General features: G+C 34.4%; 1 protein-coding gene across 1 annotated transcript in view; it reads left to right on the top strand.

Annotated features, from left to right (window-relative positions):
* LOC111054151 (protein wingless) overlaps positions 1 to 2,942 on the top strand; it is a 37,722-nt gene extending 34,780 nt beyond the window's left edge. The window contains exon 4 of the mRNA XM_022341122.2: positions 79 to 2,942. Coding sequence (XP_022196814.1) covers positions 79 to 579 — 501 coding nt within the window. The 3' untranslated portion in view covers positions 580 to 2,942. The remainder of the gene's footprint in view (positions 1 to 78) is intronic.
* The last annotated feature ends 17,216 nt before the right edge of the window (positions 2,943 to 20,158 follow it).

The raw sequence follows: 20,158 nt of genomic DNA, 5'->3' as shown, positions 1-20,158 counted from the left end.
ATATATTTGAAGCTGACTGCTGAATGATGTGGTATTGACAGTGGCTGCTGCAATGAGTTTGTTCATTTTGTGTTGCAGCATGTGGTAGCAGGCATGCGCCAGGAGTGCAAGTGCCACGGCATGTCAGGCTCTTGCACGGTGAAGACGTGTTGGATGCGACTGCCGAACCTGCGTGCGGTGGGCGACAGCCTCAAGGACCGGTTCGACGGCGCGTCACGGGTGATGGTCGGCAACGCGGGCAGCTCACGGGTCAACGCCGGAAGGAAGAACAGATACAACTTCCAGCTGAAGCCCTACAACCCAGAGCACAAGCCGCCCGGACCCAAGGACCTCGTCTACCTGGAGTCGTCACCCGGCTTCTGCGAGCGCAACCCGCGCCTTGGCATCCAGGGCACGCACGGTCGCCAGTGCAACGACACGTCGATCGGCGTCGACGGCTGCGACCTCATGTGTTGTGGGCGTGGCTACCGGACTCAGGAGGTGCTCGTCACCGAGCGATGTCACTGTACCTTCCATTGGTGTTGTGAAGTCATCTGCAAAACCTGTCGCAGCAAAAAAACCGTCCACACGTGTCTGTGAACTGTGAACTATGCGCATTTGCGAAAACCGCCAACCTCGTTACCCATACCCACAGCGTATATTTATTTGTAAATTTTAGACTAGGATTAACCACTATTATTTATTTTCTAGTTTTGTAAGAGACGAACTGATTTTTACTTCTACGCAAACGCAAGCTGAAATCCTCTTAATCTTCAAAAAATTCACATCGCCAACCAGAAAAAATCTCTAATTTGGTCGAACAAATTTTCCTAATTCACAAATGTAATTATGTTAATTTTGATATGATCCTGCTATTTAAAATAGTGACTTGTGATGTAAGAATTGACTATACTCTTAATACATTCATGGTCTTTAGATATCTTGCATAAATTGATATACTGGTTAGGGTGATTTAATTGTTGTCGAATTTACTAAACAAAATATATATCGGTTACGTTCTTAGTACACGTTTCATGGTCTAATAGTCAGTGTTGAATGAGGGTGAAAAAATCTATGCTCTTATGCTTTATGGTTTAAGTTATTATCATTCACAGATGCTTGGATCATTACAATAATAATTAAAATTGATGTATTATTCAGCAGAAAGGATCACCTATCCGAATGTAATCATACATCCGGGATTATATATAGGCCTATCTCTATGAGTTGTGATTTTCAAGTATTGAAGTGACTTGAAATTTTCTTGTGAATTATATTAGAAGAAGGATTTCAGCTTTTATTTCCATTCAGACTGTTAGAAAATGTATTTATTCTTGTTGTACTCCATTACAGAGAACTGAGTGAATGTTTGTACATAGACTGAAATTGAGATGAGAATATTACTAATTTATGTGCGATTATGTTGATGTTGGAATTTTTAAGAGTGAACTAATTTCAGACATAGACTATAATGTATTGTAAATAATAATCAGTATTATGAACCAACATATTTTTGTAAATTTTATTATTGTAAGTAGTACCTGGAATATGTGTGTTTTTGTAATTCGAATGAAGTGATTAGATGTATTTGAAGATAATTAGTTTCAGAAAAATTATTCAACTAAGTCTTCCACTTTCTCATTCGTGAATAAATTCATAGTTTACTCATTTTATCTTTTTCCAAATACGAGTACCAAATTGAATTTTAACTTTTTAGTTTTATAGTCCTGACACTAGTTTTAAGATCAAGAAATTTTAAATTATTAGATCGCTGAAAATAAAATTATCTGAATTATACCATAGCTCATTCTAATCAAATCATATTCATATCCTGTCAATTTTTATTCTTGATGATTGTTCATTTTATTTAATCTGGAAATAGTGAGAGTTTTATAGGCTCCGCTGTAAATTTCTGTTCATGTTATTCATAAATTCCTTGAGGACAATTTCTATATTCTTAAAGATTCATCACAAACGTTAAAATTACAACTCAATTTTCAATGGTGAATATTTGAATGTTATGTTGTAAGTATGCAGAGTCAATCACTAATAATAAAGACGTTAATCAACAATCAAATAATCAATTGTCACAGAGTACTCAGCAATAATGATAATAATACTGAGTACTCAGACTCGTAATCGTACTGATAAATACATTTTGATATGGAACAATAATGTTCTATGAATCTACATTTTGAACTTTTCTCCAATCAAAAAACTTCTACCAATAGAAAAAATATGTAAAATGTTACGTGATTCGTTTTGCTTTTCACTTGGAAGTATTGAAAGTGAATTTTTCCAGTACTTGACTGTTTCTGGTAGACACCAAGGTACCTAGAATAGATGTATTTTAGGTACATTGGTATATGCTGTAGCCTACTTCCCAACCTTTATCAGTCGACTTGTTGCGTTATTCCCTTCAAACATACAAATCAGTTTCGCAACATCTGAGAGTGATAACTTTCATTATTGAAATTTGATATAAAAGTGGGAAATTATTCATTCAGTACAGGGTACTTAATACTTCTTGTAGCTTTTCGGCTTATTCACTAGCTGGAATTTTATTAAAAACATTATATTTACAGCCTTCCACCATACAACTTGAGGTTGCATACTATTTTATACAGCAAATTGCAGTAAGACACTTGAATCATAAAGTCATTTTCGCCTATTCCACAGCCATCAAGAAAATAATCATTTATCTATTCGTTTTTGCTTTCTATAATGTAATCTATTATTTATTTTGCTTGTATGCCTGAATATGACTTTTAAAGGATCTTCCAATTTAATGAAAATGAATGTGATTTCCTAGTTTATCTTGTGGAGTAATCAGGAGGAATGTAGTAGAATAGTTTTGTTCATGCCATAATATCATAAACAATGCTAGTAGAGCTTATACCAGTAGTAGAGTAATTGAGATGTTGAAATTCTATGTTTTGTACAAATAAAAGATATTCCTATTATTTGAGTTTTTTCAAATCATTCTTCCACCCTGAGTGATTTTTATTCATATACTGTATTATTTATTAGTTTCATGGGAAATATTATTTATATCCTACCAATGCACATTGTTGATGATCGTTTATACTGTTGTGCTCTGTATTCAATGATTACAAGTCTAGTCTATGTAGATGTGGTATGTTTCAATTATTCAGCACAGTTATTATTCAACTCTTTGTAGATCTCAAAAGCTGAAATTTTCTTGAATCATCCAATGCAATGTGTCATGTCAAAACACTCAATTAAGAATCATCACAAAAATTATACTATGCCAATGAATATTTGTATTATTGAAATTTGGGAATGCATATTAGCTATAACTCATAAGATATAGGAAGCAACAGATTAATTATATATGAGTGGATATCCATGGAAAGGAATTTTCCAATCAAATTATAACATAAACCAGATTTGTCAAAAAATAGGTAAGCTCAACTCTAAGAAATATTAATATTTGTTTTTAGTAGGAATGCTTCATTTACTACATGCTACTATTTCTGGTTAATACTGATCTTATAATTGAGATTTGGGTATATCTGAGTGCTCAAAGCAAAATAGCAAAGAGAAACCAGATGACACGTTTTTTCATTGAAGCGTAGCTGGAAAGATATATTTATTGTTCAATTTGTTCCGGAGACAGCCTTATTTGGAGAAAGGTTAGAGAAGTGATTTCATTCGAATTTTCCCCAAGCAATTAATAAGACAATTCCGTGTGTCTGGCTGCTACAATATTTCTAAGAGCAAGATGTATGAGAAAAGGTCTCCGTTATTGATTGGTGTGCTGATATTTTATCTCTAAGCATCCCCCTCTCCACTCTCAACTCTCGACGAGAAGCTCCTTACACGTTTTGTCATCTTAAAAGGTTCACATGGGCCAGATCGCGTTACAAGAGAAACGAATTCATTAAAAGCACTGCTCCCCCTCCTTCTCTGTGATCGGGGATTAGTGTCCTCCTCTTCTTCCACTCCAACTTCGATCTAGCTGACTGACCAGCGACGCCACTCCACTGTAAATATTTTATCAATCTGCGATTATTAAAAGATATCTCTCCCACTTGTCTAATCTCTGTTGAATAAAGGTCAGCTATATTGGACAACTTAATATATAAATTATTTCTTGAGTCGTGATGCGTCATAAGATTGTATAGCGATATACTGTACACGAACGACATGTTAGTGTATTTGAGAGCATCCAAGGATGATAAATCTAATGAGACAGTAGAGAGGATAGAAACTTCTCAGATTGATTTCTCTTACAAGAATAAACAGAATCAGTAGCAATAGAAAAGAATATTATTTGTTGAGTTGGCTTATTTTGGGTTGCGGTCATAAACGATAAAACTTTTGGAAAATTCGTGACATTTCAGTAATATGAATGCTCTGAATAGACACATATTAAAGTGAATTACTTTATTCTTGTTAAAGATAAAAACATCGAAATTTGAAGATTTTGCGCTCCTTCAGAGCAAGATGAGACCTTCCTTCAAGTAGCCTTTTGGTAGAAAATAGTTGGCAAAATAAGAAGAGCATTCAGGAAAATACCTCACCTCACAGTAACTGGTAAGTGGAAGGATGAAATCTCTATTATCACAGCATTATTACATTACACAAACCCAGTGCAGTGGTAGCGTTGTTCACATTTTTCAACTCAACTCAACTAATTGCAAAATATGGAATGTGAGAATGGTGTGGTTTATTGAGAAACAAAAATATTTTATGACTCAATATTGTTTTTACAATAATGATATAAATCTAATCTATGAATTAATCAATTATGAAGTTGAGAATCCTATCAATAATATTAAAATCAAAACGTACATAACTTTGAATCGGCTATAAATTGAGAATTGCTGAAGTTGAAGTCTTTAACTATGAAATTGTTTATAAATTTTGTATTTGTTCAAAGGCAGAATATTTTTATTCTACGTAATATATGTTTTCTTTCCAGATGTGCTTACAAATGTTTGTTCATTGATAAAAGCTACTCAGAAATGAATGATTGTTATCATTATTCTTTACTCGTGTATGGGATGCTACCTATTATATCTTGATTGTCTCCACATAAAACAAGGATTAGTTGCATGTGGCATGAACGTTTTTCAATTTGGATGGATGTCATTCTGAATAGTTTCTAATTCAACTCGCTTTTCAGAACAGTTTATCGCATTCCAAGTCCACTGCCTATAATAATTCTTGTGGAAAGCTTGGATGACGTTCAGGATCTAAAGCAGCCATTAGCCGTAGTCTCATACTTATCTCTGCAGTATCTGCCTTACTAAGCAAAAATATCTTGTTGCGTCGATTCAAGAGGTTTGATCGGATGGATAGATTGGAGTCGTTTCGGAGTTAAATAAATAATAAACACTTGCTAGTGAAGAACACAAGGAAGATGCACGAGAGAAGATAAATATTGGAAATATCATGACATCGAGTGTGGAGATCAGCTATCAGATTGGAAAAATACTGGAAAGCAAACCTGGCGAAGTGAAGTGGTGACACAACAGCGACTTCCAGCACTAATCCCTCACCATATCATTAGCATGTGCAGAAAAGTGGAAGAGTGTGTGAAAAAAGTTGAAGAAAAAAATAAGAGCCTCCAATCTTAATGCAATTCCATTCATAAAGCTTAAATCATTCTGATGTATTCACATAATACATATCTCTACTTTAGGAATCAATATAATATAATATAATTATTATCGGAAACTTCCATTCATACATGTTATTAGCTTATTACAGTAATTGGATTACAATTTCTCGTGGAGACTCCCTTCCGTTTTTTTCGTGGACTTTTCGTGGGAGAAGTAGAAGAGATACAGTGAATCATTTAAACATGCGCTTCATGCGATTTATTATGAACTTGGCTCCGATGAGGTACAAAAATATTGTTCATTGTATTAGAGTAATTTTAGACTCAGTTAAAATGAGTTCTGTAAGAATCTCACTGAAGCGTGGCTAAGCGTGGCACACCAACATTAATTTTCTGGTGGATATCATAATGGCTGTTTGGAGATTTTTCCCGGTTTTTGAAATTATTTCACTTTATCGTATTCTTAGCATTTTAATGATTTGAAAACTTGAATTGATAGAAGTTAGCCTTTGAAGTTAACCAAAAAGGGAGTTACTTCCTCTAAGAAAAGATTACATATAAACGTCACCCAATTTTTTAGTTCCTAGACAACGATGCAACTGACAAAGACAATATTAAGTTGCAACTCGGACATTTAAGTCGGCGAAAAAGTTTGTCAATAAACAATTATTATGATTGGAAAGCGTATTTTCAAATCAGTTCTGTTTGCTTTGGGGAGAGAGTTATAGGGGATCTGGAATCTATCTGGGAGGTGGTAATCTGTTTGCTGAGGGTCTAGTGATTGACTAGTGAGAGTGAGTGAGAGTGAGTGAGAGTTCAAGAACAAGAGGATCAAGTCTGGCTGGAGAAGTGCCTTAAGTCTATGAGAGTGAGTGAGTGAGATATATTGAAAGAGTGAATAATGAAGCATTTAGCTCTTCAGCAAGGACTTAATGAAGTTTGAGGAATCAATAGCATGCAGCTGGTCGTGACTGAACGAAACTGTAAAAGCAATAATAACAAAAAATTAATCGTGCATTGATATTGTTTATACGCGGAGCTGTAATCATCACGCAATGGGTCTAGCCTCTTCATCTTGCTGGCTGACAGAGACTTTGACTGCATGTGCTGCAGCCTAACCTCCAAACCACTCCATCCACCCGCACTCAAGCCTCCGCACTCACACTCTACTAGATCAACAATTATTACAACTATGCATGATTGTAGCGTCTTAGAAAACGTCTCCAATGCTACTTGCAAGAAAACTCATACAACATAATTATTATCAGATAGATTATAATATAATCACACAAAATCGAACGATTTACGAAATGTCAAAATTAGCATTCCATGAATGAGAACGAATGATCAATCAATTGAAGTGATTCGTTAACATAGGGTTATTCAATTTTGTATCTTCTAATATTATACTACAGTAATAGTATAGTGTTAAAATAATGTTCGTACTTCCAGAAAGAGCAGGATTCTTGATGTAAGAGGAATACGTTAACTGATGATGAGTTCATTAGCAACCCCTTCATCACCTGCGTTAGTCATGGAGTTGACTTGGACTCCCATCTGAAGAAGATGCGATGTCAGGTAAGATGTGTTGATTGCTACCACCGTAACACACGAATAGGCCTACTCTTGTGAAGGCGCTCACCTAGGCCACAATGTTTGCGTTTCGATTGGACCGAGTGACAGGCGCAAAATGTAATGGTCTCTTGTTCGACTCCCATTCCGATTATTACACACAATGCCTAGCCTAAACCCCCCACTCCTGACTTCACTTGTATGCGTTAATGACGTTGTAGATATGATCGGATGCTGTGGCTGTGGCTGTGGCTGCGGCTGCGGCTGCGGCGGCAGCTCATGGATCATCAATCAAAGACGGGAGCCGAGCTGGTGGTGGAGTGACCCGACCTACGACAGCACACATCACAGCAACAAGCAGCCATCATTAGAAATGTTCTGGAACACCAGCGAAGACGCCTTTGTGTTTGCTTGTACCTATTGTCAGTAGATTAATGTATATCATAGGACGTGGCGGGAGGCATCTCACACGAATACCCACTATATATAAGGATATAGGAACATGAAAGTAGAATAAGTCCCTCTCAGAAATCGCAAGTCACTTATGACGATGAACGCTACATTGTTGTCTCAAGTTTTTATTATATAATACCCTCAATACTTAGTGAATCCATTCTTCCAGTCAAAGCTATAGCTTCTATAATGTCACCTTGATTTGATCGTAGCCTCTCTACTAGTGCTGGGTTAGGCCTACCATTACACCAACCATGATCATTTGCTTGGATTGGCCGATCCGAGCACCCAACATGATGCTAATCTCAAATTGAAATAATCTCGTTCAGTTGAACCAGCATGAACTTAAGTGTAGTGATGACTTTCCAATCTCAAGGGAATTTTTTTTTAATTTGTTTGACCACAGGATCATGAAGCTATTAGCTTGCCACTCAAGTGCTCATTGATGATACTGTGCACCTATTGGATGAAAACTGTAGAATATCTTAATAGAATGCATAGATTGATAATCGAGTTCATCAAAAACATTAAAAAAAATATGTATACAATTTTTTCAATATGTGTTTTGTAAGATTTCATACACCAACGTGAGGGTTCATCTATCATCTATCGAGGATGAAGACTATTATTGGATCAAGAAAAATGCAGACTCATTAATAATTCATTTTGAGTCACATTGCTTGATGAAATGACATGAGCTACCGGAAAACCGTAACTTTGTCATGAAGACTAGAGCACAGAGAAGGTAGCCTAATAAGGCGGCTGATGAATGAAGACTGTCATTACGGTTGCCAATCCTCTGAAGCCCAAAGCTATTTGTCACGCTTAATAAATTAGCAGTAATTGTGATCGGCGGGAAGAAGGACGACGCCGTCACTCGGCCACCGATTTATAGACTCATCTTTCCAGGAGAAGAAACCGAGATATCGATGCAATTAATCTGTAAGATCCTTCAATCGACTTGCGGCAGAGCTCACAAATCGACCCGCTCATATTGTCCGTGCAGCATCAATCAACCAACTTCCATTCAATTGATTCAACGATCACTGGCTACAAAAAACTCTCAGCAAATTCAGTCCTTGAATTGACTTGGTTGAGGTTGAGCTACAAACAGAATTTATGAGAATCCAAATCTAAAGCTTTTATAGCATTGGGAATAAGATCTTTCTCTTGTACTTGGTTATTCATTCATATATATACTTGTAGGCAAGGTAGAAGAAGGTATAGAAGGTGCCATCAAATGATAAGGATTTCTGAAATGAATGCTTGCCAGTTAAGTTATTGTATGAGCTATATCAGAGAGATGAGAACAGGATGAATACATCAGCACCAATTCAACTATTCCTTACTTTTTTCTATCATATAGATTCAACTATTCAACTAGTAATTATCAAAAATAGTGATAATGGAAAAGTTGAGAAACATATTTCTGAACTACACTGAAAATCAATACTAAATATCTTTGAATAATACTTTAACCTATTCAACGTAATTCTACAATCATAATTCAACTGGATTTAGACTTTGACACTATTGTCCCAAGCAGCACTCAATTATAACTCTGAATATGTGTATGTAGACAGGAGTGGAAAGATGTGTGCTTGTGAATAGGCCTGAGTATGAAGAAGTTCCACGGTATATAGCATCACATAAATAGTGTATCTGTGATTGCATAATATGCTTTATTATATATGAATAGAACAGGACAACAAGCGATCCTTGAACAATAATTCAACTGTAGGTCAAATTCTGAGTCTCAATTGCAGTTCCAAGTAGATTATCTCGTATTTATTCTTTATGGCCAAACTACAAGAGAAAGTAGACTAACCTTGGTGGTCCAGATTGATCTACGATTAAGTGACATGCAATCGTTCGGAATAATCACAGCTTGTTTGGCGAGAATGTGCCTATCTGTTCACGGAAAGGGGATGCGGGAGGTCCGTTCACATCCGATCTTTGACCAGGAAACAACTCACTTCACGATTTGAACCAATTTATGAACAGCTCAAGGCCTTGTTCAGTTGCAATCTACAGAACGTGTAGCCCACTAACGAAAGTAGTACACTTTGATATCTGTATCAAATCCTTGCAAATACAGGCACGTTAAATAGGTATTTTTTATTCATTAAATTTTCAACAATATCTATTCCTAGATGATTTGATGAACATCATTGTGAAATTTCTCCAAAATTACTCAAGGACTGTGGATGAGCACTTAATCTCAAGTTTTGGATTCAATATGGAAAAATATAGAAAGGTGAAAGACATGACTCATATTATTATGAATAGAAATCGTCCAAAATCTAGAAAGAGTTCTATTCCCGTGTCAGTGTTTCCTGATGTGAATGTTAACAGCCCATACTTTTTCTTGATGTGAGGGATATGATCTTTCCTGAAGTGAGACAAATTTGGATGAGAATTATTTGTGCGAGTGTGGAACCATTGAGGATGAAGAGCGTCTACTCGAATACTTACAGCTAATGATTAATGTAAGAGGATGAGAATTTTTTTGCCAATGACAATGCTCAATCAGAAGCAAAGCAAGTAAATAGTATTATGCATAATATTGGTTGTGGGAGGGAATATTCAAAACAAGACGGCAGTCACTTCATCTGTTATAGGAGTCATTGCAGGCCTAATTTTTCTATTATAATTTTATATCTTAAAGCAATATATAATAAAAATCAAGTCGTATCGCTTGACCAAGTTCAATTGACCTCATTCTATTAATTTTCTTCAAAAATTGAGTATAAATGGAAAGTTGAAACAGTTTGTACATCCAGCTCAATTTATCAGTAAATATATTGGCTGCACTATAGCATCAACAAACGAAGTGTGGATGAATGATTGAGATGATCTGCTAGTGTCGGGGTTTATGTGGGGTTTAAAATCAAGAAACAAGTGCGAAGTAGAACGTTGATTGAACGATAAATTTCAATGCTGGAGAAATCATATTATTATATAGTTGGAGCTAACGTGATTCAAGATCCGTGCCTTACAGATAGGAGACTAAGCGCCAATGGTGCAGCACAGCGCTATAGCCGTTAATCAATCATTTAATGATCGGCTTTTCAGATCAATCGGCTAAGTGATTGTTCTCGATCTTTTCCTGGGTTCTATGAAATAAATCAACTCGTTTAGCTTTGCAAGTTGAGAACTCATCTGGAACTATTATTTATTTTCTCTGACTGTATAGACTGATTTGTTGTATACTTTGATATCATGTCCTGCTTCAATCATCCTTTTCTAATGAACACTTCATGTACTGGTTCTCAATGTCCGTCTTAATGCAGAAATATCTCTGTTGAAACTAGAGAGATTGTTGAGTTGTCATATAAAGTAACAAAGTAACAACTATTGAGTTGTCATATAAAGTAACAGATAGTAATGTGAGAGCTTTCATGAAATTTAAATCGATAATCAAATAGGAATTATTGACATAAATGTTATTCAAGCAATTCTATTAATATAAAATTCATGATTTTATGTCGCTTATTTTATTGGGACCTCCCCCCCCCCCCCAGCAATCCGACAAAAATAGGTTATGATTATGAACTTCATAATTGGTTCTCGAATAGCATTGTGCTTCTCTGTGTATTATGCTGATTATATTACAACACTCTTAATTTGATAGAGAGTGAATTTACTATAGTCAACCGCACTAAAGTAGTCCGATGGAACAGATTAGTCCCCCCTCACACGCCACACCCATGCACGTTGTTGATTCGCCAGATGTATTATAAAAATACTAATTAATTCTAATTTATAATCAACTGAAGACAACGTTTCCATCTCTTACTTCGTTGAACTCATCTGCTCCAATTTTCATCAGACTATTTTCGTGCTCCTTCTTCTCTTTCTTCTTCTTCTTTTTCTTCTTCTTCTTCTTCTTCTTCTTCTTCTTCTTTTCTTCTTCTTCTTCTTCTTCTCTTCTTCTTCTTCTTCTTCTTCTTCTTCTTCTTCTTCTTCTTCTCTTCTTCTTCTTCTTCTTCTTCTTCTTCTTCTTCTTCTTCTTCATCTTCTTCCCTTTTCCTGTTCAGAATAATTATTGATATTGATGTTAATTGCTAATTGTACTGAGAAAATGATTATTTCCATTTCTTTAATGATCTTCCTACATCTCCTTTTCCTTTCAGTTTATACATCAGAGTTTGTAGTTTCAACTTTCTGCAGACATTCTGTTTACGTGCTCCTTCCAAAAACCTTCTGGGAAACCTTCTCGTCCAGACAGTAGATTTCGAGCTCTGATCGAATATCTTCATTTCTCATGTGATCTCCATCACAGCCTTTCGTTCGTCGTAAGAATCGCATTTCAACCGCCTGAATCCTACTTTCTTGAGGTTGAGTAGTGATCCACGATTCGCTACCATAGAGAAGGACTGGAACATCAATCAACCAGGTCAGAATGCTCCAATACCACTTTTTCCCTCTTACGTTTATACGACAGTGGGAGACATTTGATCCATCCTGTCTGCTCCCCCCATATTCTCATTATATTCCTTTATGAGGCAAGGACGGTTTACGGGATTCTCTTTTTCTCCTGTGTGCAGTACTCTGGATCTTGTCCAAGGGTGTTATTCCATGGCAAGTTGAGGAAACAGTCACAACAGAGTTGTCTACCCACTTACATACAAGAATATTCAAGTTTGTATCTTTGACAAACTTGTAAGTCCCACGTTTTTCTTTTAACAGTAAGGCTTTTGCTTCCAATGGACAATCTTTTGGGATACGGTTTTCTCGCATTGTGCCAGTAGCATCATAGCCACAAGACTGCAGATGAACCAGTAATGGTATCCCAGTGAAAAGATTGTCAAATAAATTTTATATGGAGGTTTCTTTTTTCATCTGGGAGCTCATCTAACATACTGACTAGTGGAGATGCACATTTTCCAAATTTGGCCATGTACTCTTCATTCCCATTGGGACTCTTCCCCTGATAAATTTCAAAATCGACCAAATACCCACTTGGTGTATTCAGACACCATACTTTATAACCAAAACGAATGGGCTTCCCTCTTATAAACTGTTTACAAGGATGAGGGCCGAAGTATTCAATCATTGCTTCATCATAAGAAAGAGTGGGTTCTGGCCTGAAGGCTTCCTTGAATCTTATTCTTAGCTTTTCAATCAATGGACGAAGCTTGAACATTTTGTCATTGCGATCATAATTTGTGTTATCAGCACAATGCAAATTTCTTGATATTTCCAAAAATCTATTACGGCGCATTGAGTTTGCAACAATAATATTGTGGGTGTCCGACTGGTCTTCCCAGTACATCCTTTTATCACGCACTCTGACGTAGGATGATAATAAGAGAATACCTAAAAAAACTCTCATCTCTTCTCTACTGATTCTGGGATCAGCACGATTACAATGAAGTGCATACTTGTTGGACTCCAATACTAAAAGATCAATAATCTCATCATCTATAAATTTTTCAAAAAAGTGCATGCAATTCTTGTCTCTCAAATCAGTGTAGTCTGGATTTGGAAATATTCCATTGAATGTCATCTCATCTTTTTCTTCCCACATAGATACTGGCTCTATTCTACTCTTTTTGTTGGCCTAGATTGAGTTTTTCGTTTTTTATTTGTCACTTGTCTTGTATTATCAGATTTACGTTTTTCTTTCAATTTACCTGTTGATGTTGAAGGAATTGGTGGAATTTCTTGAGTAGATTTATCTGGTTGAGAGTTGAAAACAATCTCTGCGTTCGACAAAAGTTGCTTCCCGGAAAGGTTATTGACGTACCCTCCACCGTCTTCTTCTCCAGAGTCAGCATCAGATTGTATGTTGTCATCCGGTGGTTCAATGAAGACTTGTGATGGATCGCCGTCGATGTCATCCCCTTCAAGTATCTCTAAAGCTTCCCGAAGTGTGACACCTCTGAAAAAAATGAAACGTAAAATCTATAATATATGTAAAGATTATGACATACATTGTATGAGTAGGCCTACGATAAGGATTGTAAAAGAAGAAAAAAAATTATATATATATATATATATATATATATATATATAAAAAATTCTATACAATATATTAAACATCATTCTATTAATTTTCTTCAAAAATTGAGTATAAATGGAAAGTTGAAACAGTTTGTACATCCAGCTCAATTTATCACTAAATAATTATATTGGCTGCACTATAGCATCAACAAACGAAGTGTGGATGAATGATTGAGATGATCTGCTAGTGCCGGGGTTTATGTGGGGCTTAAAATCAAGAAACAAGTGCGAAGTAGAACGTTGATTGAACGATAAATTTCAATGCTGGAGAAATCATATTATTATATAGTTGGAGCTAACGTGATTCAAGATCCGTGCCTTACAGATAGGAGACTAAGCGCCAATGGTGCAGCACAGCGCTATAGCCGTTAATCAATCCATTTAATGATCGGCTTTTCAGATCAATCGGCTAAGTGATTGTTCTCGATCTTTTCCTGGGTTCTATGAAATAAATCAACTCGTTTAGCTTTGCAAGTTGAGAACTCATCTGGAACTATTATTTATTTTCTCTGACTGTATAGACTGATTTGTTGTATAGTTTGATATCATGTCCTGCTTCAATCATCCTTTTCTAATGAACACTTCATGTACTGGTTCTCAATGTCCGTCTTAATGCAGAAATATCTCTGTTGAAACTAGAGAGATTGTTGAGTTGTCATATAAAGTAACAAAGTAACAACTATTGAGTTGTCATATAAAGTAACAGATAGTAATGTGAGAGCTTTCATGAAATTTAAATCGATAATCAAATAGGAATTATTGACAAAAATGTTATTCAAGCAATTCTATTAATATAAAATTCATGATTTTATGTCGCTTATTTTATTGGGACCTCCCCCCCAGCAATCCGACAAAAATAGGTTATGATTATGAACTTCATAATTGGTTCTCGAATAGCATTGTGCTTCTCTGTGTATTATGCTGATTATATTACAACACTCTTAATTTGATAGAGAGTGAATTTACTATAGTCAACCGCACAAAAGTAGTCCGATGGAACAGATTAGTCCCCCCTCACACGCCACACCCATGCACGTTGTTGATTCGCCAGATGTATTATAAAAATACTAATTAATTCTAATTTATAATCAACTGAAGACAACGTTTCCATCTCTTACTTCGTTGAACTCATCTGCTCCAATTTTCATCAGACTATTTTCGTGCTCCTTCTTCTTTTTCTTCTTCTTCTTTTTCTTCTTCTTCTTCTTCTTCTTCTTCTTCTTCTTCTTCTTCTTCTTCGTCTTCTTCTTCTTCTTCATCTTCTTCCCTTTTCCTGTTCAGAATAATTATTGATATTGATGTTAATTGCTAATTGTAATGAGAAAATGATTATTTCCATTTCTTTAATGATCTTCCTACATCTCCTTTTCCTTTCAGTTTATACATCAGAGTTTGTAGTTTCAACTTTCTGCAGACATTCTGTTTACGTGCTCCTTCCAAAAACCTTCTGGGAAACCTTCTCGTCCAGACAGTAGATTTCGAGCTCTGATCGAATATCTTCATTTCTCATGTGATCTCCATCACAGCCTTTCGTTCGTCGTAAGAATCGCATTTCAACCGCCTGAATCCTACTTTCTTGAGGTTGAGTAGTGATCCACGATTCGCTACCATAGAGAAGGACTGGAACATCCATCACTGTATGAAATTTCATAATTGTTTCCTTGGCAAGGAAACTTTCTCCGCTTAGGGGTTAATTTGATTGGTATTGCCGCATATTAATTTTTAAACTTTCCTATTTTGTCCTCTAGGTCCATCAGATCGCTTTCGAAGCTAATGCCACATACTTGAAATGTGTAATCTATCTGTAGGGATTCGGATGTTATATTCTTCGCTAATTCCATTCAAGAGGTAAGACGATCTTTGCAACGCATTTCCATTCCCTTGGATTATCCTTAAATCATCTGCAAACAAGAGTGCATTAAGCGGTAGTTCTTGCACTTTATCTGATTTTTCTGCTTGAATAGTGGAATGACTTCAACTCTACTCCAATTCCCCAGGATTTGAAGCTATTTCCAACATTGATGAAACAGGTGCAGCAATCTCAACTCCGACATCAAACCCTTTCATAGCTCCCCTTTTCTGCCCATCCAGTCCAACAGCTTTCCTGTTGCTTCCTATTGTCCATTGCTTTCATTCCTTCGTGTAGCTCTTCAATTGTTATTGCTTCCGTTGTGAGTCAACAGAGATACTGTCTTTTGGTTTATGTAGTGCAGCATCGGGTGAAGCATTACTAGAGTGTCAAAGTGTTTTGAAATGCAGCTTCCATCGTTCATTTGCTATAAGATTCAATGAAACATTATATTTTATATTTCCACCCTGATCTCAATATTTTTCAAGAACATTGCTAACTTCCATGAAAATAATTTTCCATCACACAAATAACTTGTTTCATGTCTCATCCTGACATAGTAGAAACACAATAAAACAACAAAACAATAATAAGCATAGCGTTGAAGGGCTCTGAATAATTTGGTGAATGATAGACATGATCATTCAGGTTGAACTCATTTTATCTCTTTATTATTGTAGTATGTTTTTCGCCTTATTTATTCTCTGATATAGAAGCTCATTTTATTGTTTTTCTCCGTATGATTTTAAAGAATCTGGTGTGGCGCACTCACACAACTTTCCTTGCCGTTATGAAAATTAATCAACTGACGCTAGTGTTTTCGCGCATCTCAAGTCTACTATTCAAAGATCTAAGCCAGCTGGTGACAGGACAATAACGATGCAGACACACGAAGTCTGCTATCTCTTCATAGTGAATGATTCAATAGAATCAACAGTTGCCATTAGTTTTTTCAAAAATAAGGCTTGATAAATTCTCTACAATATTTGTTTTGTGGTGATTTGTGATATCTCCAACAGTTTTCGAGATATACGCTTTTAAATGTGTAAAATTGTTGAAATAACAGCTTTTAATCCTACTTTTTGATGTTCCAGGGCCTTCAACTCTCCAACAATGCATCGTAAAAATGAATGCTCACTGTAGATCTGTAAAGCTTTGTTTTTTCTTCAATTTGATGTATTATTTCACTATTTCATGTTTTCCTTCTATTGTTAAAGCTGATTCTAGGTGGGGGGGGGGTGAAATTTTAATTTATTAATAATTGATCACTTGACAATGAAATTTAAGTCTGGAACATCTGGTTCACAATTTTTACTTTCCTTGCCCTATTACCATAAGTAAGGAAAGTATTGCTTTCCGAAAAAAATTAAGGTACCCCAATTTCTAAATTTCTATACGTTTCAAGGTCCCCTGAGTCCAAAAAACTGGTTTTTGGGTATTGGTCTGTGTGTGTGTGTGTGTGTGTGTGTGTGGTGTGTGTGTGTGTGTGTGTGTGTGTATGAGTGTATGTGCGAGGTCCTTTCACTATAAGGATCCGACACGAACAATTTCGATCAAATGCAATTCAAGATGGCGGCTAAAATGGAGAAAATGTTGTCAAAAACAGGGTTTTTCGTGATTTTCTCGGAAACGGCTCTAACGATTTTGATCGAATCCATACCTAAAATAGTCATCGATAAGCTCTATCAACTGCCACAAGTCCCATATCTGTAAAAATTCCAGGAGCTCCGCCCCATCAATGCAGATAGATTCCCAATTATCAGGCTTCAGATTCAATTGAAACAAAAAAATCAAGTAAAGTAGATTGAGCATGAAAATATCTACAATTGATGTTCAGTAACATTTTCACCTACAATTGAAAATAAGCTTTAAATTCGAGAAAATGTGATTATTCAATTGCAAATTATTGTTGATTCTATCAAATCATTCACTATGAAGAGATAGCAGACCTCATGTGTGTCTCCAGCGTTATTGCACTGTCACCAGCTGGCTCAAATATTTGAATAGTAGACTTGAGATGCGCGGGAACACTAGCGTCAGTGATCAATTTTCATAACGGCAAGGAAAGTTGTGTGAATGCGCCACACCAGATTTTTACTCTCACCTTTATTTGAACATATTTTCTCAAGCTTCAATGAATAGGCCGAGTTCACTGACCGCAAAAAAAGTTCATTAAACTCATTCTCATTAATTTGTTTAATTAGAATTTTATTTCCCTCTTCAGCCAACATTCTTTCAACGGTTACATTTAAACTTATAGCTAAGTGATCGGACAAAGCAGTATACACAATTTCACTTTCCCATCTGCTGTGATGAATATCTGTAGCAGTATTGTCAATTCATGTACCACTAGAATGAGAATTTAGTCTCGTCGTTTCTCTAGTTGTGATACACATATTATAGCTTGACAATAAATTTAATAATTTCGTTTCTATAATTTGAGTCTACATTGAAATCAGCACCTGAACTAATATTACAGTTAAAAGTAGACAGATAAATTAAAATCTCATCAAGTTTAACAAGAAATTCACACTAGATTATTTGATAAGGCGCCACAAGGCCTATAAATGGATATAACTATACTATGAATAAATGAATAATGAATAAATGAATAAATGAATAAAGAATAAATGAATAAATGAATAAATGAATAAATGAATAATGAATAAATGAATAAATGAATAAATGAATAAAGAATAATGAATAAATGAAAAATGAATAAATGAATAAATGATAAATGAATAAATGAATAAATGAATAAATGAATAAATGATAAATGAATAAATGAATAAATGAAAAATGAATAAATGAATAAATGAATAAATGAATAAATGAATAAATGAATAAATGAATAAATGAATAAATGAATAAATGAATAAATGAATAAATGAATAAATGAATAAATGAATAAATGAATAAATGAATAAATGATAAATGAATAAATGAATAAATGAATAAATGAATAAATGAATAAATGAATAAATGAATAAATGAATAAATGAATAATGAATAAATGAATAATGAATAAATGAATAAATGAATAAATGAATAAAGAATAAATGAATAAATGAATAAATGAATAAATGAATAAATGAATAAATGAATAAATGAATAATGAATAAATGAATAAATGAATAAATGAATAAATGAATAAATGAATAAATGAATAAATGAATAAATGAATAAATGAATAAATGAATAATAAATGAATAAATGAATAAATGAATAAATGAATAAATGAATAATGAATAAATGAATAAATGAATAAATGAATAAATGAATAAATGAATAAATGAATAATGAATAAATGAATAAATGAATAAATGAATAAATGAATAAATGAATAAATGAATAAATGAATAAATGAATAAATGAATAAATGAATATAAATGAATAAATGAATAAATGAAAAATGAATAAATGAATAAATGAATAAATGAATAAATGAATAATGAATAAATGAAAAATGAATAAATGAATAAATGAATAATGAATAAATGAATAATGAATAAATGAATAAATGAATAAATGAATAAATGAATAAATGAATAAATGAATAAATGAATAAATGAATAAATGAATAAATGAATAAATGAATAAATGAATAAATGAATAAATGAATAAATGAATAAATGAATAAATGAATAAATGAATAAATGAATAAATGAATAAATGAATAAATGAATAAATGAATAAATGAATAAATGAATTATTTCCTCCTCAAATTACAAATTACAAAAGTAGAAATTAAATAGTATCTTGGAAATTATACTGATCACGTATCCAGTTGTGTGATCAGATAATCAAAGTATAATTAACAAGGTAAAAACATTATCAACTTAAACAATAAATAATAAAAATAAGAATAAACTTGTATGAAAAAAAATAAAAATGAAAGCTGTGAGTCTAGTCTAGGTGATTAAGATTGCTAAAACAATACTGAAACTACTGCCTGTAGCGCATGAGATAAAAAAAAAAAAACAAATAAATTGAAACAGCCAGAAAACCAAAAACTGGAATAAATGAATGCATTAAATGTAATAATTAATATAATACCGAACATGCCTTAGTGGAATAGTGATTCAATTGAATAATAATATTTTCATGAGAATGGTGCCGTTGAACAATGCTAGCTCAACCTGCACCATTATCTAACAACATTTCTAACCATCCATACGTCGTTCACTGTGAATAACCAGCTCTTTGCTCTCTCACAAAAGATAATATAGGAATCACACCTTCTCAATTCAATTGGCAATTTATTGTAAATATAAGGTCCTAAGTACATAAACGAGTGCCTAAAAATTTCCCTGCTCACCTTTGGTGTCCTACACAGTAGCTGGTTAACGCTTCTCATATTGTAATAAAGATTTCCCGTACCACAGTTTCCGCTTTTCAAATAAAACAATTTTAAAACTTTATATTCAACTCTGGTAACTTTATTGCACATACTTCGCACATCATTTCCACTGACATGTTCTTTACTCTATTTAGTTCCTAAAATTCAAAATTTTCTCTCACAAAAATATCTCATCTCTTACATTATCTCTTACATGATTGCTGATGCTCCTCCACAAGCTCTGGCAACTGGGTCTCCTCTCTACTTGAGTCAGAAATTTCAATTCCTCGCAGGAATCAACAGAAGAGATACGAGGCATGGCGCAAGCCTGTTGAGCATTCCTATCCATCGCACTGTGACAAAATGA

The sequence above is a fragment of the Nilaparvata lugens genome, chromosome 3 (genome assembly GCF_014356525.2).
Source record: "Nilaparvata lugens isolate BPH chromosome 3, ASM1435652v1, whole genome shotgun sequence".
Lineage (NCBI taxonomy): Eukaryota > Metazoa > Arthropoda > Insecta > Hemiptera > Delphacidae > Nilaparvata > Nilaparvata lugens.
This window is presented reverse-complemented; position numbering and strand designations above follow the sequence as displayed.